At 48.7% G+C, this 23,568-nt stretch overlaps 1 protein-coding gene across 1 annotated transcript in view; it reads left to right on the plus strand.

Moving 5' to 3' along the window:
- Nucleotides 1-3,158: 3,158 nt before the first annotated feature.
- Nucleotides 3,159-23,568, plus strand: part of ADAMTS7 (ADAM metallopeptidase with thrombospondin type 1 motif 7) — a 45,343-nt gene continuing 24,933 nt past the window's right edge. Inside the window, exons 1-11 of the mRNA XM_065734128.1 lie at nucleotides 3,159-3,240; nucleotides 3,869-4,221; nucleotides 7,934-8,105; nucleotides 11,540-11,736; nucleotides 13,412-13,495; nucleotides 14,195-14,319; nucleotides 15,415-15,564; nucleotides 16,649-16,792; nucleotides 20,868-21,012; nucleotides 21,181-21,273; nucleotides 21,752-21,897. Coding sequence (XP_065590200.1) covers nucleotides 3,159-3,240; nucleotides 3,869-4,221; nucleotides 7,934-8,105; nucleotides 11,540-11,736; nucleotides 13,412-13,495; nucleotides 14,195-14,319; nucleotides 15,415-15,564; nucleotides 16,649-16,792; nucleotides 20,868-21,012; nucleotides 21,181-21,273; nucleotides 21,752-21,897 — 1,691 coding nt within the window. The remainder of the gene's footprint in view (nucleotides 3,241-3,868; nucleotides 4,222-7,933; nucleotides 8,106-11,539; nucleotides 11,737-13,411; nucleotides 13,496-14,194; nucleotides 14,320-15,414; nucleotides 15,565-16,648; nucleotides 16,793-20,867; nucleotides 21,013-21,180; nucleotides 21,274-21,751; nucleotides 21,898-23,568) is intronic.

The raw sequence follows: 23,568 nt of genomic DNA on the forward strand, positions 1-23,568 counted from the left end.
TCTTGGATGCTTGTCGCGTACAGTGCTCTCCTCCATAGCACCTGCCGATGTGACTCCCATCTACAAGAACGGCCGAAAGGAAGACCCGGGGAACTACAGGCCTGTCAGCCTGACCTCGGGAAAGTTATGGAGCAGATGATCTTGAGGGAGATCACACGACACGTGCATGGCAATAAAGGGATCAGACCCAGCCAGCACGAGTTCACCAGGGGCAGGTCGTGCTTGTCCAACCTCATCTCCTTCTATGACTGGGTGACCAGACAGGTAGATGAGGGAAAGGCTGTTGATGTAGTCTACCTGGACTTCAGCAAGGCCTTCGACACGGTCTCCCACAGTATTCTCCTGAGGAAACTGGCAGCCCGTGGTGTGGACAGGTTCACTCTTCTCTGGGTGGAGAACTGGCTGGAGGGCCGTGCCCAGAGGGTGGTGGTTAATGGAGTGAAGTCCAGCTGGCGTCCTGTAACGAGTGGTGTCCCCCAAGGGTCAGTTTTGGGGCCCATCTTTATTGATGACCTAGATGAGGGAATTGAGTGTACCCTCAGTAAGTTTGCAGATGACACAAAGCTGGGAGGATGTGTCAAACTGCCTGAGGGTAGGGAGGCCCTTCAGAGGGATCTGGATAGGCTGAACAGCTGGGCTGAGCTCAATGGGATGAGGTTCAATAAGACCAAGTGCCGGGTCCTGCACTTTATAACACAATAACCCCATGTAATGCTATAGGCTTGGGGCAGAATGGCTTGAAGAATGTAGAGAGGAAAAGGGCCTGGGGGTGTTGGTTGATGCTCGGCTTAACATGAGCCGGCAGTGTGCCCAGGTGGCCAAGAAGGCCAACAGCATCCTGGCCTGTATTAGAAATAGTGTAGCCAGCAGGAGCAGGGAGGTGATCATCCCCCTGTACTCAGCTCTGGTACAGCCGCACCTCGAGTACTGTGTTCAGTTTTGGGCCCCTCACTACAAGAAGGACATTGAGGCCCTGGAGCGTGTTCAGAGAAGGGCAACAAAACTGGTGAGGGGTCTGGAGCACAAGTCTTATGAGGAGCGGCTGAGGGAGCTGGGATTGTTTAGTCTGGAGAAGAGGAGGCTCAGAGGAGACCTTATAGCACTCTACCACTTCCTGAAGGGGGGTTGTGGTGAGGAGGGGGTGGGCCTCTTCTCCCTGATAAATAACGACAGGACGAGAGGGAATGGCCACAAGTTGCGCCGGGGAAGATTTAGATTAGACCTGAGGAAACATTTTTTTTCTGAAAGAGTGGTCAGGCACTGGAATGGCCTGCCCAGGGAGGTGGTTGAGGCACCATCCCTGGCGCTGTTCAAGAAGCGTTTAGATGAGGTGCTAAGGGATTTGATTTAGTAGTTGGGTAGGGATAGTGACAGGAGGATGGTTGGACTAGATGATCTTGTAGGTCCTTTCCAACCTTATGAACCTATGAACCTCTAGATTGCGCACTGCGCGCCGCCAGCGTGGGCCGTCCTGGGGGTCCTCCGCGCCGCCGGGGGGCGCTGTGGACGATGCGGCGCGAAGCGGAGCCCGTCCGGCCCTGAGGCGTCCGACTGCGCCTCAGCGGGCCCGCAGCGGCACCGGGGCGCGTTGGAGCGGGCGGGGGGACTGCAAGGTGCCCACCGTAGAGAGCGGCGAGGCCTGCGCTGTGAGGGGCACGCAGCGCTGCGCTCCCTCTGCGGGGCCGTCGTGCGGAGCAGTGCGGCCTCAGCGCGCGCAGAACCGCAGGTGCGCGCTCGTGGACAGCGCAGTAGCTGCCTCGGGGCCTTTCCGCGGCCTTTCCGCGGCCTTTCCGCCGTTAATGAGGCTTGCGGGCCCCGCGCGTTTGAGCAGCAGCGTGCTAGACGCGGCTGAACGTTTGTCAGTGTTTTTTTTCCTGTCAGAATGTTTCTTGTGGACGTTCTGCCCTATCTCTGTTTTCGTGTTTTAACATTATCACTTCAAAAACAAACAAAATATATATATATATATATATCCTGCCCAGACCGACAGCAGGTGTCAGCATCTGGGAAAGCAACAGGGTTTGTCAGTGTGGTCTGGAAATAGGAGCCAGCCTCTGAAATGCCGTGTTTTGGAAGAGAGAAGAAATCTGTATGCAGTTCAGAATGTTGAGGGTAGGGGAGCTTTAGAAATGCACTGCGTACCCGCTCTATGGATAACACAGCGTTTCGTTGTATTATAGGCTCTGACGTTCAGCCCAGACGGGCACAGCACCGAGGGCAGCGCTGCCCGCAGGATGCAGAGGAGCTGGGGAGACGCAGGAACCTTTCCAGCACAGCTGTGTAAGTGCTGTGGGTCAGTGCCCCGACTCTGGAGATACTTACCAAGAGGCAGAAGTGGCCAGGTTCTCTTGTTTCCCCTTGGCAGAGCTGCTGTCAACATCAGCAGTCACTGGGTGAGAGTACTGCCGTGCTGGAATGTGCCCAGGGCCGTTCAAGAGCAATTGTTTTTTAAATATTGGGATGCTTTAAAAAATAATTGCGTTCTTCTCTGTTGCTTGCAGAAGATGCAGAATGCCTGATTTTGGCAAGTCAGACGTGATCGTAGCGGTACATCCACTGAACTGTGTGTGTGTGCCCAGATTGCCACATGAAAGCACGGCAGTGAGGCAGCATCCAGCAAGCACAAAGTGTCAAACACAGACCTGGGTTTTGCCCTGCATAAAATATATCTTAGATAACATATTTCTGTGGTGTTTTACAGTTGAATTAGGCCTAGAAATGCAGACTTCTGACCGGAATTGCTTCATTTAAAAATATCAGCTCCATGTAACCAAAGCTGCAACAGCCTATCATTATAAACCCATTAAACCTCACTCGCAAGTAATCATTCCAATTCTGCTTATCTGAAACTAAACACTCGGGTTTGCCGTCCTTTAAACGTTTCAGCCTTCTGGCTTAAACAGATAGAGCTAGGTGGTGAGGTCCTGACAGGCACGGGGAACAGACGACGTATTGCTTTCCGCTCAGCGGAGGAGCGGGCTGCCCGCGTCGAGCACAGTGTCCCGCACACGGCGGCCGCGCGGGGTCAGTCCCGAGCTGTGCCGGCGGCCGCGGGGCAGCGGCGGGGCCGGGCCGGGAGAGCGGCGGCGGCGGGGCGGCCCCGCGGGCCGGGAGACACTCAGTGCCGTGCCCGGCCCGGTCCGGCCCTGCCCGCACCCATGCCGGCCCCGGGACGGCTCCTGCTCCTCGCCGCCGCGCTGGTCGCGGGCACGCAGCGGAGCGGCGGCACCGAGCAGCCAGGTGAGCGAGGGGATGTGCGCGGGGATGGCCGCGGGTGCGGAGCCGCCCGTAGGAGCTGGAGAGCTGGCCCCGGGGTCCCAAGGTTGCCCAGATCCCCGCAGGGTCTCTTGATGGCCTCGGGCCAGAGCGCAGCAGCAGCTGGCGGTGGGAGCGTTGGGATCCTCTGAGCCCGGGGAGCTGCTTTGCCAGCAGAGATCTCCTGCACGGTTTTCCAGACACCGTTTCAGAACTGCCTTGGTTTGTTTTGTTTTTAGTTTATTTACTCCAACAACTGTAATTAAACAGTGGGAATGTGTGCGTGGAAACTGGGGCTGGCCCCCAGTTGTGCTGTGGAGGTCCTTGGTCAGAGCAGAGCCCCATAACTAATACTTGTAAGATCAGCTACTAGCAGTAGCCCACGGGAGGAGGCGAGGATGCACTGTCAGAGGCAAGGAGAAGCAGCCCAGGCAGTGCAGGTACTTTGCAGATGCTGGGAACTGGCAGCTGCAGTAGGCACTGCCTGCCAGATCCAGCAGGCATCTGTGTAACTGACCCCAGTGAGCTGTCTTGGGAGTTTAGTATCCAGCTCAAGTGGTAGGAGGAAAGATGCTTAATCGTACAGCTAACCACAGAAGCCCTTTCTTTGCAGAGCCTGCACTGTGGTCCTCCAGCAGCGACATTGTTCATCCAGTCAAGGTTGACGAGAGCGGATCCTTCCTGTCCTACGACTTGTCACACCGAGCCCTTCACAGAAGGTCTCTTTCCTCCAAGAACAAGTTCCTTGCTTTCTATGAACTGCATTACAAAGGACAACCCCTGAAATTCAACCTGAGCCTTAACATCAACCTCCTCACCCCTGGGTTTGTCAGTGAGAGGCGCTATGGGGGAATCGCTGATGCCAAGATCCAGTCTCACACTTACAACTCCTGCCATATGATCGGGGAGGTTCAGAGCAGGACGCTGAAGGGAGGCCTGGCTGCACTCAGTACGTGTGATGGGCTGGTAAGTGCCACGGTTCTTAACCAACAGGGAAATAGCAGAAGCTGTGTGAAATCTTTCTTTCTCTGGAAAGCAGTGGCAAAATTCCTCCCGATAGCAGCAGAGTCAAAATCTCATTGTGTAGGTTTGATGCTGCTTCGGATGACCTGACTGTAAATTTCCCATGGATTCCAGTAGTTTGGGAACTCTTGGGACTGTGTTTACTTGTGTTTGTGTCCGAATTCCCAAAGAGCAATTCCCATATCGCTTCTATCTTCAAGTATACAAATATAGGATTATGAGAAACACATCTGAAAGTGTAGTTGTTCAGAGCCTGGAGATGATGAAATATCTCGTGATAATGGAAAACCATCTCATGATAGTGTGGTTCATGTGTAGTGAAATCTCTTTCCACAAAAAGTGAACGTCAGCTGTCTTATTCCATGGCCAGTATCTTCAAAGGCAGTAGTGACATTTAAGAAGGTAAGTTTAGCTGAAAGCCAAAGTCATTATCACTGGTAAGACTGTGGTATAGGCACGTAGGAAGGCGAATTCATGTCTTTAGCATAAATTTTTATGTCTGCAGTAGCTTGCATCTGGCTGGCACAGGTACTGGGTCCCCACAGCGTTTTAAATCTTAGAGATTTGCAGAATCATTATGGTATAGCTTCATAACTTTCATGATGAGCAGACGCTTCTGTTCGCAACAGGGGCAGGGAGATGCCAACAGCACTGTGATGTGAGAGGGTTCTGCTTCATGCAGTGACCCCTGCACAGAGCTGGCTTGCACACAGGGCACAGGGCTGCCGCAGCAGCAAGTAGGAATCAGCAGTAGTCCTCGTGCCCCACTTCTTTGCATTTGCAGGGTTGGTAAATCCTTGCCTCTGTTTCCCACGTGCTTCTGTCCGAGTCCCATCAGGTCCTCAGGCTGCTGACTGCTGCAGGTGGCTTCAGTTCAACTGGGGGCTGTGTTTGTATTTTAAGCTTCCTGTGTTTAAAGAAAAGCAGTGTGTGTCTGTGTGTTGAGTTACCCTGCTCGAGCATAGCAGTTTTTAAATTGGAGGTCCACACAGCCACACAAATCACTGTTCCTTGGACACAAAGCTGTGCCTCTTTACATCATCAGGAGCTCACACCTTCCTCACGATGGGCAGAAGTTGAGGACACATACCTGGGGCTGTTCCCCATGCTGGTTCTGAGACAGGGTTTCAACTTCAAAAGTAGTTGATGCAGTTGGAGCAGGCGTGGTGTGTCCAGAGACCCAGAAGGGTTGTCTCTGACAGCATAATGTGGTGAAGGTTGTGAAAAATACTGGGCACATCCTGGAAGGTGTTGACTTAACCTCGAGGGTGTTCAGCACCTTGTGCTTCATAGCTCACTGAGTTGGTGGGTCAGATCATTTCATTTGCACTTTCATTCTCAGTGCAGCAGCTGGGGTTCTCAGTGAAGCTTGAGATCTGAAGGGAGCCTGCTGAAGGGCTTGATAATAGCTCAGAGCTGGGTACCACAATCTGAGCTCTGATTCTGGTTTTGCATTAACTTCCTCCCTGGCTTTGGGCAGTTTTTCCTTCTGAGAAGCTGGAACTGTAATAACTCCTATCTTCAGGATAATGAATGCTACAGGAACTGGTTAACAGGATTAAACATCTCTTAGTGAATTAACTATGGATGGAAGAGAAAATAATACTCATTAAGTAATTCCTTTTCAGTGTAATGTGTCATCTGGAAACACCTTTTTTATGACAGTTTGGAGAATCACATAATTAAGGCCTGTAAAATGAGTTGGAAATGAACAGTATCATATAAATGCTGTAGGTATGTTTTGTGTTTGCTCACAAAAGGCATCAGCACGATGCTGCCTGCAGCCAGTAAACTGAGTGATGAGAAAACTTCAGCCTTAAGAAGCTTCAGAGCTTCTCTGCTCAGTCTTAAAATAACCAAGGCTTTTTGTCAGAAACTAAACCACAGGAAACTGCACTAACAGTGTGCTGTGTGTCTCACATAATCATTGAGGAAAGCGAAGTGTGTCACTGAGCTTTGTTACAGTGATTACTCACATGCACCTTGTAATTGTGTTAGGTGTTTCAGGGTGTAAATGGGGAACACATTGCTGGTGTGAGAAAATCTAGTTCTGTAGGCCACGGAATTGTATTGGATTTGTACCCAGTGGCAGTACCTTGCATTTCAAGCACAGCACTGCTCTGTTAGAAGCACTCTCCACTTAGGAGCTGTGAAGCACAGATGGGCTGTCCCAAAATTCCTGCTTATGGCAGCCTCAGGTGCTGAAATAAGTCATATTAGCGCCTCAGAGGGTCAAGTCCCTCTCTTGTTTCTCCTGGTGCAGCAGCTGGTCCAGCATTTGTTAGATGTTTAGCATGGGATAATTATTCCTTCTTTAACAACCTTACCTGCCTTTGAGATCCGTTTCTGTGAAAGGCTTCACCTTTCTTAGAAGGCTGTTAGAACATTTGAAACCTCCTGTCAAGGATTCTAAAATGAAGCACAGTGCTGAGAACTGGGCTGTGCTCTCTTGTGCATAACATTGTCAGTGTGGTTTCACCTTCTTCAGGTCTGCCTGCTCCTCTTGTTACAGCACGAGTGTCAGGGAAGCAGGAGCAGGGATGTCAGTGAGGTGCAGTGAGATTAGCAGGTGTGTTTTAAACAGAGCAAACCAGGCCTTCCTGCAGACAGCAAAGCCCTCAGCATTCCCACAGAACCTCCCTGGGGCAGAGTGCAGCCCTTGCAGAGCATCCTGGCCAGGCTTACACAGGGCAGCAATCTCTGCTCCAGCTGCAGACCCCAGCCCAGGAGCTCCCAGTTCCTGGGGATGAAGCTGCCCATTCAAAGAGCTTCCCATGCAGCAAATGGCAGTGCTTTCAGATATCTGTTTGTTCCTCAGATGCAGCTTGGGGCTTTGAGATCCCAGGTAAGTCCATAACAATGTGTTGTAGCTAGACCAGGGCCAGAAGGTTCATAATTAAACAAATGAAGTTTTAGGATCTCATTTCCTGCTGAAGGAGAGATACCAGTGACATATCCTCTTTGTTGCATAAAGCACAGATCTCCTTGGACTGACTTTCCTTGATTTGAGTTCCTGCTGTGATCAAGAGCCCCCATAGGTTCCTCCTCCTTTTCCCTCAAGGTTTTCTGGTATTTGACTGCAGGAAGTCTGTAACCTGGGGGTTCACAGCGGCAGGACTTAGTGCAAAGGTGACTGACTTCATCTTGTGAGGATATCCTTATGAAAACATCTCCACTGCTACTCAAAACACTGGTTCTGAACTGTGACCAAAGCCATGCTTCGGACTGAAATTCTCAGCTCTCCAGAGCTTCTCCATGAAGGTCAGGGAGAGGTGGTGTGAATGTGGAGGAGGAAGCACAGCCCAAGGTCAGGCATACACACATTCCTGGTGTGCTCTGGTTCTGTTTCTCTGGAGAAGGCATTTCTATGTCTCAGCATCCCTGTAGTCCCTGAATTCACTCCTTGGTGTCAGATACTTTTTCAGTTCATCACCTTCTGCACCTTGTGACTGGAATCTCTTTAACTTTTTGCTTTCCTACTCATCAACCCATGCTCACTTCCATTTGTCTGGGAAGTTAGAGCTCAAAATACCCATAAAAGCAATCTTTTTAGAGAAGGCATTTCTAGCTGGTACATTTTGCAAACCTCTCCCCTCCTCAGGTTCATACTAGGTGCGGGTGGCTTCATGATTACATCTCTGTCTCTCTCTTACAGAAAGGTGTGTTTCGGCTCATGAACGAGGACTATTTCATTGAACCAGTAGTCACCAGCTTTCCTGAGGATGCAACAGCACAGCCCCACAGGATATATAGACGCCATGCTCCTGAGCACCTGGGAGAACAAGACAAGAAGCAGCCAGCAGCATGGGCAGCCTGCGGCGTGCAAGGTGTTGTCTCCTTTCTCATACCTCTCACGATGAACTTACTGCAGCTAGATCCTAGAATTATTAATTTGGGTTCTGTAATTTGAAGTACACAGTGAAAAGATAAAGGAATCAGAGCCAATCATTAGTACCCTAAGGTTCCTCAGCAGACACGCTTATCTTAAAATCTAGGAGTGTGCAGCTCCTGTGATAAGATTTCAGCACCCAACTTTTACCTCAAAGGACACTGATGGCTCTAATTTGAGTTTTGGGAGTCATTGTGCTGAAGGTCCCTTTTGCCACTTATCTGGCTGGAAAGAAAATGCTCAGAGCACTGAGACACAACTGACCTGTGGTTTTGTGGTGGTTTCAGTGGGTGGTGGGCAGTGCTGGGCCTGCTTGGTAGGAGCCTGCCAGATGGCCTTGGGCTCCTTGCTGCATGATGGCCAAGTTTCTGAAGGCGTAGGCACTCAGTGGTTTCCACAAGCGTTTTTTACTGTGGGAAGGCTGCCCACTGGTTCAAATTGCAAGTCAAGAAAATTTGCTTGCTTAGCAGCAGGCAGAAGTTTTCTGACATTCATGAGTGGAGCCCACAAGTCACAAGAATCGTGGCAGTTTTTTTTTCTCCTGCCAGTTTTCCTGTGTTTGCTTATGTTTCTCACGTACATGCTGAACCTCAGACCTCTCACTCTCATCTTCTTTACCTAGGCCTGCTGCAAGTATACTGTGATGTGGAGGTGGAGTATTTGGTTTTGATTCCTTGCGAGCATCAGTTTGTGACTGTCCAGAGGATTGGTCTTCTGGAGTAAAACTTGGTTTCCATGAGCTAAAGACCAGAATTCCCATTTATGCCAGTGAATCCATGTTGTCACCATGGCCCTTCTGCCCAACGGAATTATTTTAATGCAAGTTTAATGCTATCTGTATCTGTAGCACTGTGCTTGTATTAGCATCAAGGAACTAATGGTCCATTTCTGCAAAGGCAGCTCTCCCTCCTTTTTGGAGAGGTAGAAAACCAGCAGTTTTTTGCAGCAGGCCACCCCCTCCCACAGGGCATTTGTGTGGGGTCTCTGTTGGTCAGTGGTCTCTTTGCTTTCCTTCTGAGCTCCAGGGAGAGGGCTGGCCCCCAGAAAATGAATGTCCTGGAAAAAGCAGGCAGTGGTGGCTCAGATGAACAGTGCTGAAAGCTGAGAGCAGGTCTGGGAGGTACTGCAGTCTGTGTTTCTTGCAGGGCTTTGACTTTGCTGGAGCAGAGCTCAAAGACTGCATTGCGCAAGCAGAGAATCATGGCCTGCAGTTCTGGCACTGGGAGGGAGAGTGTGTGAGGCTCAGAGAAGGAAGTTCAAAGTCTTTTCCATGATAAAATCCCACAGCTAGTCATAAACTGGTTGACGCTGTTCTCAGTGAAGAAGAACAATCATTGCTTTGGGCAGCCTGGCTGCTGGAGCTTGAACCCATGTCCTGAGGGCCGGTACAGCTGCACTGAGGTCTGTGTTGCCCTTGTTATTTTGGAGCTATTTTAACTGCCTAGTTGAAAACTGAATGTCTGCCTGCAGTCAAATCATGCAGTAAGGAGGTATTTGCCTTAGGAAGAAACCCTGGAGGCAAGAGAAACAGCAAAGGGACATTTCTACCCATTAGTCTGGAGCAGGTCTTGAACTTGAGATGACTCACTTCCCTCAGGAGCTGGGGCAGCATCCCCAGAGCTCAGCAGTACCTGGAGCTGGGAGCAGCCACCACCCATGCTGAGCCAGCAGCTCTGGCCTGGGGTCCCTGCAGCTCTCAGTGCAGAACTGTGTGCAGTGCTGACAGACACAAGACAGGGCTCGGGGAGGGAAGTTGGAAAGACTGGATGCTTTACTTTGCTAGTCTGGATATTTGAAGTTTCACCTTCCAGGCAATGTATCTTGTCTTACTAATTCCATAGAGCTCTCTGCTTCCCCAACCCCCTTTTTTTCTGTAATGTTATCTTTAGGCATTCTTCTTTTAATCTAAATGAATAAACTGATAATAGTAGTAATGCTTCCTTCCTTCTAGACCTTGAAGCCTGTTGACTGTAAATGAATTTCACTGGATATGGTATGGCTAGTGTGTATTGTAGCTGAATCTCTATTTGAATACAGACCAGCAATGTGGACATGATGTATGTGCCCTGGAAAGGAAACTGAAAGTCTACAGAATTTGTATTACCTCAAGTCTTTCATCTTCTACTGATGTATTGCTGGTTTTCTTTGCAAATCATCACATACAGCCAGATGGTGTTAGATCAGCGTGGTATTCACTTTCTGTCAATACCTTGTGATGAATTTTGTGAGCCTGTATGTACAGCTGGGCAAGTGTGTGACAGGGATCTTGAGGGGAAATGCCATTCAACCCCTGCCTGGTAGCCAGGGAGCTGTCTGCACCGCGCTCCACATCCCGCATGGAAGCTGAGCAGCAAAGAACACAATGAAAACAAACTCCAAGGAAGCCGTTGTGATTAAACTGTCACAGTGGTATTAGCAATTCATCAAATTATTCAGATACTTAGGATTTTTCAGGCTGGAGCATAAAATGCTCTTTCACAGCTAACGTACAGGATAGTCCATAAAATGTAAAAGTTCACTGTTAATAAAGTAAGGCAGAGCCCTTAGAAACTGGTCATAAAAGCATTTCCCACTGTGTGTGATGTGGTTTGTAAAGCCTTTACCCAACTTGGGGCTGACCCTGACCTTGATCTTGGAGCAGCGTCACAGGAGAAGTCTCAACATGAGAATTCCCAGTCTGGTGTGCATTAGGAACATCCAAGCCCTCTTTTGACATCGTGTGTCTTTTCAGCCCAGTGAACGTCCATCTTGTTTCTCTGGGGATGAGCAGCACAGAAACCTGGAGTTCAGTCTTCATGTGGCCAGGGAAATCACTGCAGCCCTGTGGGTGTTTCAGTCCTGTCCAGGGCAGCCATGATCTTTGGGATTTGGCTCAGGACATGCAGTTTTCAGGGCATGGAGTTTATTCTGTTGGGTAACTGTCTTTCCCAGCAAAATAGAAGTGTTTGATTATACTCAAAAGTGCTGAGCAAATGGTGTTGTTTCTCTGCAGTGCATAGTCAAGCATCTCTCCATGTTTGCCTGTAAATTAATGTGTTGATATAAAACGGAAGTGCTCTGCTCTGGGAGACTCACAAAATATTTCAGACCATGTTTCAGCTCAGTAACTTATTTCAGAGGAGTTTCTGCTTTCTCATGCATGCTGCTGTACAGCGTGAAGTCACAGTTTTCATCTCTCAGTGAATTTTTTGAGCATGTAGCACAGCAAATATGCAAGTAGGTTTTGGGTCTGATGGGTGTGAGTCCTCCTGATCAACACCAACAGATTCTTTAATTTTTTTTATTTAAAAAAAAGGTGTCTTGGTGGTATTTTGCTAATGCTGCAGACTTTTTACCAAAGAAGAGTCTTTTTTTCTCCCTTTAATCCCTCAGAATCTCAGGAAAGCCTAGAGAAGTCTGAGAAGCGGAGGGAAAGATGGGAACAGAAACAACACAGGAAGAGAAGAATAAAGCAGCGTTCCATCAGCAAGGAGAAGTGGGTGGAAACACTAGTGGTGGCAGACACCAAGATGATAGAATACCATGGGAGTGAGAACATCGAGAAGTACGTGCTGACTGTGATGAACATGGTGAGTCCTGATTTTCTCAGATGCAAAGCTGCCTGTTCCCTGGAGATGCAGCTATGAGACATAAGTGCCACTGGGCTTGCCAGAGCTCATTCCTGATGGGACCTCAGCAAATCTCTTACCAAACAGGCTGTTCCCACCCTCACATTTGCTTTCTGTGTTGTTCAGTCCTCCATCTGCTTCAGGAGGGTGAACTGCTGTGAGCAAGCCCTGGGACAAAGTCTTGGTGCAGATGGGAGCAGCCGTCTCTGCCTACAGCAGTTTCACCTTCCCCATGGGGATCAAGGGCTGTTCCCTTCCCTTTCTCACCGAGGGTGGTTAACATGGCCTGCCAGGTAGATACTGCAAGGGCAGGACTCCTCCTCCTGCACCTACTGCTTTAGGAATGAGAGGGGACAGGTGCTGCCATGGCCACAGCGTTACCACCACTGCTCTCCTCAGTTAGTCAAGCTGGCAGCTTGGGTGGGGAGGTGTAGCTGAAGCCTGTGCTGGGGCCACCCACAGCCCCTGCTTGATAAGGAAGCATTCTCACAGAAAAATACCTGCAGAGATGTGGGAGTTCTGGCTCAGACTCCCTTGAACTCAGTGCTGGCGGTGCCAATAAGAGACACCCACAAAGAGAGTGCTGCAGGGCAGCTGCCATCGTGTATTTCATCTCAGCCCCAAATGCTGCAGAGCCGGTGCCAGCCAGCCTGCCAGTGATGGCTGAGTGCACTAACCTGGATGACAGAAGTGAGAATGGCTTCCCTGGGAAGGTGCCACTGAGGGCAGCTGAGGGGAGGAATAGAGCACAGGTCCAGACTGCAGCTGAGCTGTTTTGCTGGTGCTAAACCATGGGAGTATTTAGTGGTAAGAGTTATAGGCGGTTTTGTAAGATAACTGTAATAATTGCATTGAAATTCCTCAGATTTTCATTCTGCTGCTTAAACTCTGGCTTTCCTGGAGGCATTGAGTCATAACTAGGTGGTACTAGATGTGTTAATGAACTAACCTTTACACATCCAGAGTGCCACTCTCAATTTAGCCTGTAGTCACAGAATCTGACTGGTTTAAGGTGGGAAGGGACCCCTGGAAGTGACCTTGCCCAACTTCTGCTCATGCCAGGCCACCTTGAGCAGGGCCACATCCAGGGTCATGTGTGGAGAGAACATGGTGGTCTTGGAAATCCAGGGAAGTTTTGCTAAAGCCATAAAACAAGCAGATAAGCCAGTGTGAGCTGATAAAGTCTGTTTGGTGTTCAGCTGTTGTGGTGGCATCTGTTTGCATTTCAGAGGAGGTGTGGTTGACGGCCAGAAGAGAGGGTGGGATTGGATAGAAGACCTCAAGGTAACATCCCTGGATTTCCTGGTGTTGGTGAAGGCACTGAGAGTGCTGGCTTTGAGGTGTTTAACACATCTGTTAGGGAGTGAAAGTGGAGGTGGTCCCCCCGGCATTTCTGGTTGAGTTTCAGTATGCTACGTTGATTATATCAGTTTCCATTGTATTATGAATGCTTTAATCTAGGTCTACATCTGGTCTTGTCTTTTACTTCTGGGAATTCCCCAAGATGTTGAGATGTTGTCAACAACCTTCAGTAGCTCCCCTTTAAGCTCATGTTGCCTTGCAAATGTACTCACCAGGAGAACTGTCATAGTGCCAGATGTTTCTTTTGGCCTTTATTGACTTCCGTGCTTTGCAGGTGGCAGGGCTGTTCCACCATGCCAGCATTGGGAACCCCATCAACATTGCCATAGTGCGACTCATCCTGCTGGAGAACGAAGAGGTAAAAAGAAGACAAAGTGACTCACACTTCCATCCTGGCAGCCCAAGTGGGATACACAAAGAGCTGGCCTTGAAAGCCTGTGAGCTCGTTCGTACACAGTTTTTATGGCTGAATTGTGTAAGATTAATACAGATTCCCATGCTTTACTTCCTTGTCTTCTGCATGGGCTGCAGGTCTGGTGAAGTTAGGAGGGTTGTATGTCAGAGGAGCTGTGAATCATGATTCTTATAATATGTAATTTAGCCGCATAGCTCCAAGTCAGTGCTGGGGAAGAAGGGTCCAGTGGTGGCTGTGTAGCTGAAGCTCAGTGCATCCCACAGGAGCATTCCCTGCCAGTAGCACTGGCGGGGGCTGTGAGTTGCTGGTTGTTTGTGTTTCCCAGCTGCAGCAGTCACTCTCAGGGAGCCTGACAGTGCTCAGTCTGGCTGCCCAGCTGCATCCTTCCCTAAAGCACATCAGCCAGGATGGAGTATTTTCCTGCAGCATTTCTTAACCACTGATGTCACGACTTAATGGTTTGGTTGAATCACTGATGGAAAAAAAGAACTGTATTCCCACCTAGCCTACAGCTTAGAAAATACAGAGCAGTAACTCCTACTCTTACTCTGATGGGTCAGAGATCAGATCCTCCCCACTGCATCCTGAAAAACAAACAGATCCAGTAACAAAGTGACAGCTGACTTTTAATTGTGTTGGCAGGAGGATCTGAAAATCTCCCACCATGCAGACAACACCTTGAAAAGCTTTTGCAAATGGCAGAAGAGCATCAATGTGAAAGGAGATTCCCATCCGTTGCATCATGATGTTGCAGTCCTGCTCACAAGGTATTGTGTCCTGATTTATGCTGTAGGTGTTACTCCACCAGCTAGAAACTCCTCCAGTGGCTGCAGGAAGGTGGGACACAGGCAGCTAGTTGCATATTTTAGTGGAAGCTGCTTAAATCTCACTCTCTGTACCTCAGCCCTGTCTGGAAGTCTGCATATACAATATGTAACATGAAATCTGAAAGTGGCCTGGCCCTAGTGGCTGGAACTGATGTCAGACCTCAGTTTTAAACCTGGAAGCTGCTCTCAATTTACCAGAAGTTGAGATTTCCAAACCAGATTTTCACTGTGGCCCTATTGGGAAACCCTAGAATGGGTGTGTCCTCGTGGCAGATGTACACAGGGATTAGCTCTCCATTTTCTCTTGTAGATGTATTCTGGGATTTGCAAAGGAGCCTCAGAGCAGGCTCCTCACCTCCCGTGTAGCTGGGTGGAATTCTTGACTCTGGCCAAGTTTATATACCTTGCAGTCAGAATGTGGTTTGATGGTTTCATGCTGCAGCAGCTTGGATGTTGGCAGTATTGTGGTTGTTTGCATAGTGATTCACAACCCACAACAGTTTCATCTTTAGAACATTTGCTTTGTAGTAGAAATAAGGCACTTAAGGCCATGTACTTCAGTGGCAGGGTTCTTCCTGGGTGGCTGGAGCTCCCCTGTCCTAGACCACAACACCACTGGGATGTACTTCCCCAAGAAATGTATTAATTTCTTAATTATTCCCAGCATCAACTTTATTTATACAATAGAACAAACATAGCCAGTCTGGTTTGCCATTCTCATTAATCAGACTTTCTAATAAGCTGGGGATATTGAGAGAGTAAAGGGGAAAGGACGAGTCATAAATCTTTCTGTGTGGAAAGACATTTAGACATTTGGATGTCTCCATTCTTGCTTCTGTTTGGCCAGTACTTGCTGTGCTTAAAGGCTTCCCATTAGACTGGGACGAGGACACAGTAGGGGCCTGCTCTGAGGCAGCTGTCCTGGGCTGGCCCTGTGGATATTGTGCTCTGCCCACACTCAGTTTCCCATCACTGTTTGGATCTTACTGTCTTCAACCTCCTTTTTGCTGTGTGTGTTGTTTTCAATCACCCAAGGAAGGACATCTGTGCAGCAATGAACAGACCCTGTGAGACCCTGGGTCTGTCCCATGTGGCGGGGATGTGCCAGCCCCACAGGAGCTGCAACATCAATGAGGACACAGGGCTGCCCCTGGCTTTCACCGTGGCCCACGAGCTTGGACACAGGTACCCCTGTTTTCCTTCTTCTCCTCTCTGACCTCTGTCCTCTGTATGGCTCAGCCAAGACTTGATGAGGGACAAATTAAAGTTGGAAGGACATTGCTGAGCAGTTCCCTGAATCTCAGAGAATGCACCCTGAGAAATTCATTTCAGGGTTAGGTTTTTGGTTGCCTAACCAAAGGAACCCTTCACATATTACATGTATATGTACACGTGTATGTTCCTGATACTAAAAGTTGTCAAGAGGATTGTTCATTGAGAGATTTTAAAATAGAGTCTATGTGTAGCATCAGTCACAGAATTCTTCTGATTCCAATTTCAAGTGGAAACTTGAAACTTGAGAAAATCATTTGAACATCATAGTCCATATCTTTGTATGGTAAAAGTCTGTCAGTAAGTTTAATTAAACTGACTTTGTTCAGTATTCTCATTACTTTATTCTTGGTTGAATTGCCAGTAAGAGAGCTAAAGTAAAACTCCTGCATGAAGTATGTATGTTAGGAAAAATTCCATCTAATAATTATACATTATATTTTAATTTCCTAGATCTAGTTGGTTAAATGCTAGCCTCACATGCTCTCTGTATGAGGCACAGTCCACTGGCTTTGTCACTTAAAAATAGTGACAAATAGTCATTTATTTACTCCAGTGCATGGGGACATAAGCTTCTGGGGCTGTTCCCATTGCCTGAGGTGTTGCAGTACAGGGTCTGGACGGAGTCCTGGGCACAGCTGTATTTCCCCAGCTTACCAAGTGGCCTCTTGTGTGCAACTGTTGGCCATGGTCGCTCATCAGGGGCATGGTATCCTCTTAATTGTGAAGCAACAGAATCCCACTTGAGCTCTTACAAGATGCAAACTGAGATGATGCCTGGCTCTCCTGTTCCATAACATATGTGGCAAAGCTTGTGACAGCATCTGTGGTCCCACTGGGATTTCCCAGATAGCTAAGTGCTCCCTGTTAAGTTGCATCTCCATGAAGTTGTAAATGTTTGCAGTGTCTGGTGTAGTGTGTCAGAAAGCAGAGAAGCTGCGTGGTTGTGGCAGGCATGTGTCTCACCTCTCCTTTGTGGGACTGTGCTCTTACACAGTTTTGGGATTCAGCATGATGGAAGCAGCAATGACTGTGAGCCAGTTGGGAAAAGACCTTTCATCATGTCTCCACAGCTCCTGTATGACACGTCCCCACTCACCTGGTCCCGCTGCAGCCGGGAGTACATCACACGATTCCTCGAGTAAGTCCTTGCTTCTTCTTCTCATTCATTTGCATCAGTGCTCACAGCTGAGCTGGCTGCCATGGGTAGGGGCTGGGTTTGAGCTGTGGGGTCTGCAGGATGCTTTCTGGTCCCAGAATTCAACCCTAGGGCACTTGATGGTATTTCTAACTTGCTCACTTGGCTTGGTCCTTGCTGAGAAGGATAAGTATTTGAATGCAAAAGCAACTCTGTGCTGTGGCACAGTGATTGTTGTTTGAGTAATTAAAGCCAGAGCAGTTGTCTTCATTGACTTAGTTGGTGGGATTTCTGAAGCAGAAGTTACCCCAGCAGCAGAATGCTGGAGCTGACTGTGCTCCTCTCTGCCCCAGTGTCAGCCGCACATTGTTTGCACCAGCCCAATGGATGGGTGTGCAGCTGGAAGCACGTTACTGTGTCCAGGCTGCTGAGCTGAAGGAGCAGTTTTCCATAGCACGTGGGATTTGTACCTCTCAGTGCACCCTAGAGAGCATGAGCTTGCTTTCCACTCATCCCAGCAGCAAGGCTGTGCTTGGGGCAAATGTGTGATGTTTGCCTAGGGATGGGAGGCACCATGTGAGGAGATGAGACCAAGCCAAATTCTTTCATGCTTTTGTTTATTTGTAGTGCCCCGTGGCTGATTTTCCAGTCTGTTGTTATTAAATTCTTAGGAACATGGCCCAAAACTTACATTTGTCAGCCAGTCTCTAGCACTGGAGGGATGTTTTTCTTCCTTGCCTGGAGAAGATTAGGAAACAGTGAGAGCATCTTTAAGAAGCAACAACAGAAAAGCTCTGGCTGCAGCCAGTGTGTTTGCAAGGGGCTAGGAGCTTCATGGCAGGAAGACTGGTTGGTGCTGAGCTCCCATTTCTGAATCCCAGCCAGCAGCCTGAAACGTGGGCTTGGCTCCAGATAGGGTGAATTATTGGTGACTTGTGGCTTCCAGTGGAATGAGTCTTTCTTGCATCCACAGAACTCTTGGGCTTTTGTTTTTAACCTTTGTTTTTAGATGTAGCATTTCCTGCTGGCAGTAACCTTGGGCTGCCATTAACTGCAGCAGGGAAGAAGCAGACCATCTGGCTGCCTGTCCAGTGGCGTTTTCATCTCTTTGCTCCACTCCCAGAAGGGGCAGCTCTTCCTTCAGGAGTGGAGCAGAGTTCAGCAGGCATCCCTCAGCATCTGTGACATCCCAGAGGCGAAGGAGCGGCCTGCTGCGAGCACAGACATGAGTGCATTTTAGTAGTGTTGGCAGGAGAATGGAAAGGAATGAGCCAAAAAATGAGACCCTGCTGACCTGGGATTGCTAGATGTGCTTGGAACGGACTTTGTGTTAAAAAAAAACAAAACACAACGCTCTCAGATTATGGTTATTGTTTTACAAGAGAGAGTGAACGCTGTTGAACCTTTAAGCATCAGAAAATGATTTGTGTCCCTGATGGTAGCACAGCTTCAGTGCTGTGGTCCTGCACAGGGCTCTGTGATCCTCAAGGCAGCAGCTTTGGGTGGGAAGAAGCTGTACAACTTCTTTTCTATGCACCCATCAACAGGATGTGAGCTCTTTTAAGCCTAGTTGGTGGAATAAATGTTTAAAAAGGGGTCTGGTATCTCATGATGCTCTGCAGGGACTGTGAATGTGCAGTGGCATGGAGAAGCCTGCCCTCATCTCACAGCTGCTGACTGTCATGTTTCCCTTCAGTCTTTCCTTCTCTAGACCAGACAAGTTGTTTTTCAGCCTATTTTTGCAGAGCTGAAGGTCTTCTTCCATCATCTTCCCATGGGCTCTTTCTAGCTGACCCTCAGCACCTGAAGCCTGGCTTGCCTGCCTGTGCAGCACCCACTGCTGCCCCTGCTCAGCCGCTAGCACCCAGCTCTTCCTACAGCACTGCTCTTCTCCAGTCATTCCAGCTCCTCTGTTTGTGCAGCTGATTCCTCCCAAGTTTAAATCCTCGCCTTTGTTTTTATTGAATTCAGTTCTGGCTTTTTGGACCCTTCTTCCAGTTCTGCAAGAGCTTTTGGAATTTTAATCCTACTTGCAAGCGCATTTGCAGATCCTCCCAGCCTACTCACATATGGGGATTTAATCACCATACCATCTATTCCATCATCCAGCTCTTTAATGAACAGGCTGAAATAGGAAAATGCAGAGCAGACCCCTGTGGATTTTTTACTGTCGTGTGGGTCACTGTATATCCCTTCAAAGCCAGATTAAACTCATGCCAATTCTTGCTGGCTTAGTTAAGTTTTTTGCCAAAATCTGGAAGCCAGTTGAAGATGCCTGTAGGACAGCTGTAAAATGGTTAATGAAGAAATAGATTTTGAACATAACTGTAGAAACCTGAACCATCCCCATACAAGGACTGCAGAGATCTCCTGTGAACTGAGGCAAGACAAAAAGTGTCTTCAGCAGAACAGGGGGCATGGAGGGCTTGGGGCATTTTTGGGGTGGTGTTAGTCCCCCATATGCTGTTGCCAGATTAGATGATTGTGGATTAATACAAAGAAGTAGCAGTTTCATTCATGCAGCTAGAGCAGGAGTCCAGTGCTTAAGCTTTGACTTTCCCAGTAAAGATGTAATCATTTCTAATTTTAGAGAACATATGCTTCTTAAGCATCTTCCTTCAGTGTGTAAAGAAAAACTTCTGGAGGTGCAGTGCAGTGACTTTGCTGTATGCCTGAAACAGGTTTATAGCTTGAGGCTGGACATGGTACTGCGTCCAGCTGCATAATTCACACCTAATTCAGTCCAGCTCAGGCCTGAATCACCCACAGCAATCCTTCTCTCCAGTGGGTTGGAGGGGAGGCAGGATGCTCTCACTGTTAGTGGTCTTGGAAAGAGAGACTTTCCAGCACATGGGCTGCTGAAAGCAGCATGTTTACTGATTTTTTTCAGTGGGGAAGTTGCTTATGAAAACGATGTATGTGGTATATAAAGGAGCTGTGTTCCCACTGGGCTGTTTCCAGCCAAGCTAGGGGCTGGCAGTTGCCCGAAGTGAAGCTCTGCAATGCAGGATGTGAGAGGGGCAGTGGGTGGCTGTTGTGGCAGACGTTGCCCTGCAGCCCTGCCAGCACCCCACAAAGCAGGTGCTCACTGTGACTCCCAGTCCTGTTCATTGCTGCTCCTGAGCTGGGCTGTGCTGCTAGCTTGCATTAGAAAGAAGTCCTGTTTCACATTAATTTAGACCTGTTCCCAACCACGACAAGCTGCAGTAATCTAATCTGTTCAGAAACCCACACTGGAGACTTTGCTTTGCTGGAAACACGTTAGTTTAAATCAACACTGTAAGCTAAGCTAGTGACAATTTCTTGTGTGTTTGGGAAGTATCATAGCAAAACCACTCACAGCAGAGCAAGCCAGCCAGGATCATCCATCTTGGCTTCCCAGCAGCCTGGCAGCAGGCCACGGGCCGTCTTGGCAGAGCTTCACGCTCAGTTTTAATATCTCTTTCTAAAAGCACACTGTCCAGCACAGTCTGAGCACTGTTTGTAGCAGCAGATATGAGAGTGAGTGAGTTTTGCTGCTGACAGTCCACTTTGTTTTTATTAGCAGGGCATTGACACTAGAGCTGGAGCGTCTGCAGGGATGTTTTGGGCTTGGCCTGGTATATGAACACAAGGACAACATCTGCTTCTCAGCAGTGCAATGTTCGTTCAGTGAAACCCTTCACCTTGAGTAGTGAAACTGAGGACTGGACCCTGGGCTGAAGACTTTGCTGATGACTTGGTTGCAACACTAAAATCCAGGGGATTAGTCCCAGGCAGAGCAACAATTCTGGTTTTTGTCATGGAGTGCCAGGACATGTTGGAGTGTCGGGGTGTGTTGGGGATAGGTGGGCTGCAGTTGCAGACACCAGATCACCTGACTCAGAAATTGGATAAGGGCGGGTAGAGACCCACGTGCTGGAGCAGATGCAGGGTTTATTGGAGAGCCATGGTCATTCCAGCTGTAGAATGAATGTCAGGATTTTGGGACGAGACACTGATGAGATGTTTGGTTCCTTTGCTAGCAGCTGCTGGAGTGGTGCATGAAACCTACCTGCACCAGCCAGGCAGTGACTCTGCCCTGACACCTCTCTTTCAGCCGGGGCTGGGGGCTGTGCCTGGATGACCCCCCTGCTCGGGAGGTGCTGGACTTCCCCCTGGTGCCCCCGGGGGTCCTCTATGATGTGAGCCACCAGTGCCGCCTGCAGTATGGTGCCTACTCCACCTTCTGTGACGACATGGATGTAAGCCAGGGTCCCCCTCCCAACATAGCATGGACTCATACAACTCTGAGGGGGTTTTTTGGGGGTGGGGGCTTTGCATGGGACGATCCTCTCCCTGTGAGTAAAACCTCTACCAGTGGGTTGGCTCCTGCAGCAACCACGTCCTGTGTAAATGTTTTTTTTCTGCAGAGTGTCTGCAACACGCTGTGGTGCACGGTGGGGACCACATGCCACTCCAAGCTGGATGCTGCTGTTGATGGGACAACATGTGGAGAGAACAAGGTGAGAGGGAACAGTCTCATTCGCACACGTAGGGATTTTTTGTCCTATATGCAAGAGATGTTTTTTTTGCCAGAAAAGTGCAAAACCTGGAATTTTGCAGACTCCAGCACATGAACACGGATCACCTTGATGCCCTTACTCCAGCCAAATGCTGCTGGCATGGTGTCCCTAGAAAGATGAAACCTGCAGTTTGAATGGAAGCACAAGGCTTGCAGGGTCACATCCAGGGGGCTGTTCCCTCACACAAATCCAAACAGCCCTATATCCCTGAATTTCTCATTGCACAGAGGTGAACTTAGCTCCATCGAAGCTCAGCTCATCGAGACCTCCAGGCTCCCCAGAGTGAGTGTAGCATGGCTTTGCACAAGACAGTATGAGTGCTGGACTTCAGTGCTCCCCCAGGGTCGAGCTCTCCAAGTACAGGTTTATTAGTGCATCATTATCTTGGCTTCTCTTCTTCTAACCTGTCCCTTTGCAGTGGTGCTTCAACGGCGAGTGCGTTCCCGTGGGTTACCGTCCTGATGCCATCGATGGCAGCTGGGGGCCCTGGAGCTCGTGGGCTGCCTGCTCACGGAGCTGCGGTGCAGGCGTGCAGAGCGCCGAGAGGCAGTGTAGCAGCCCCACGTAAGTGTGTGTGTGCTTTCCTGGGTTTGTTCAGCTCATCTGTGCAGGAGAGGAGCCCAAGGCTTCCTAACGGTCCCCTGAAGCAGGGGCCGTTGCCTGGCTGGTCTGGTCCTACCTGTGTCTGCACTGGACAGCAGAGGAGCAGTGCCATTATGCGGTTCTCTTTCTGAACAGCGTGCCTTTGAAACACCACAGACGATTCATTTCATGGGGTTATCCCACCATCTGGGTGATGGCAGGCCCTGGAGGGGCTCTGCTTTCACGCACAACTGCTCCTGCACCAGGCAGAGAGCACTGGAATGTGATTCCAACAAAGGGTAAAGGCTTGTAGCTGTTAAACATATCTGGTGTCTTTTAATGACCAAAAAGAAAAATAGGCTTTCTGTGGTCCTGAATCACTCTCATTTTGAAAACTTCCACTGCTTCTTATCAACTGTTTTCTCCCTGTGGGTGATTTTTGAGCAAACTGAATGAGCTGCAGTGGTGGGGGACGCTCACTGCTCCCCAGCCCAAGGGCCAACCAAGAAGCAGCGTTATCCATGCCATGACCACTGTGCTGACCCATCTGTTCCCAGATGCCTCCCTCCTTACCCAATCCCTATTGTATTGGATTCACACAAAGGCCACCAATAAGCCTGAGTGTCACAGTGTCTTGTAACAGGGAGAGAAAAGGGCTTTGTGAGCAATTTTCCAGTGGCAGTCATTTTTCAATGGCTTAAGAAGATCTGAAAGCTAGGAGGGAATTTCTCTAATGAGCCCAGATGTTCTTTCTGCCTAACTTCTTTGGGTGCATTGTTTTTAACATATACTATTGAACTGTTTAAAGAATAGCTGTGTAATCTCAGTCCTAGGTCAAGAGCTAGGTTTGTGTTTGACATGAGTTTTGTGACAGAAGTGCAATTGTAGTTTATGGAGTGTTCCAAACACAGCTGCAGGCATGTAGGAGAGCAAACATTGTAAAAGCAGCAGAATTTCCCTGGGCAGTTGTTTGCTTTGGCCACGGTAGGTAAATCTTCAGCTTTGCCTTTTGGATGAAGTGAACAAATGTGTGCAGTGGGTATTCCTTCCTCCCGCAGGCGTTTCCTAAGGGAAAGGTATGTAAACACAACTGTAAAATAATAATTAATTTTACTCCTTTCCAGAAGTTGTGCCACTCTTAACTAATCCAGGAGAAAGTAATTTTCATAAGGTCACAAAGATGTGGGATGCAGAAATTGCACGTGACCAAACCAACCTGGTGAAACAGCAAGTGTCAGGAACCAGTGGCAGTTATCTTGAGAGCCTGTAGGCATCTGAGAAAAGTCTGTTGTTGCATTTTAAGTCCCTCTCACTTTAAAAATGTTGGAAAGAATGATTTATTTTTAGAACTACTTTCCAAAATAAGTAAGTATTTATCACCTTGTGTATACAGTGTTTCTGGCTGTTTCTGACCTTTAAGAATCACCAGCATGAAAAATCTAACGCCTGAAGAAATGTGTTTCTTCTCAAGAGATGCCTCAGGAGACTTCTTCATTCTGGGCAAGAGTTCCTATCCACCAGACCCAGAGTTCTTGCCAGGTTGCATTATGCTGTAAAGTAGTTCTGAGGTCATCCAGCACAGAAAGCAAAACCAAGTGGGCCAGGGGAGGTTGTCCTGGATGGAGAAGTTTTCGATGGAGAAGTCCTGGAACC

Source organism: Cyrtonyx montezumae, unplaced genomic scaffold (assembly GCF_038088225.1).
Source record: "Cyrtonyx montezumae isolate F1298 unplaced genomic scaffold, pur_monq_1.0 scaffold_17, whole genome shotgun sequence".
Classification (NCBI taxonomy): domain Eukaryota; kingdom Metazoa; phylum Chordata; class Aves; order Galliformes; family Odontophoridae; genus Cyrtonyx; species Cyrtonyx montezumae.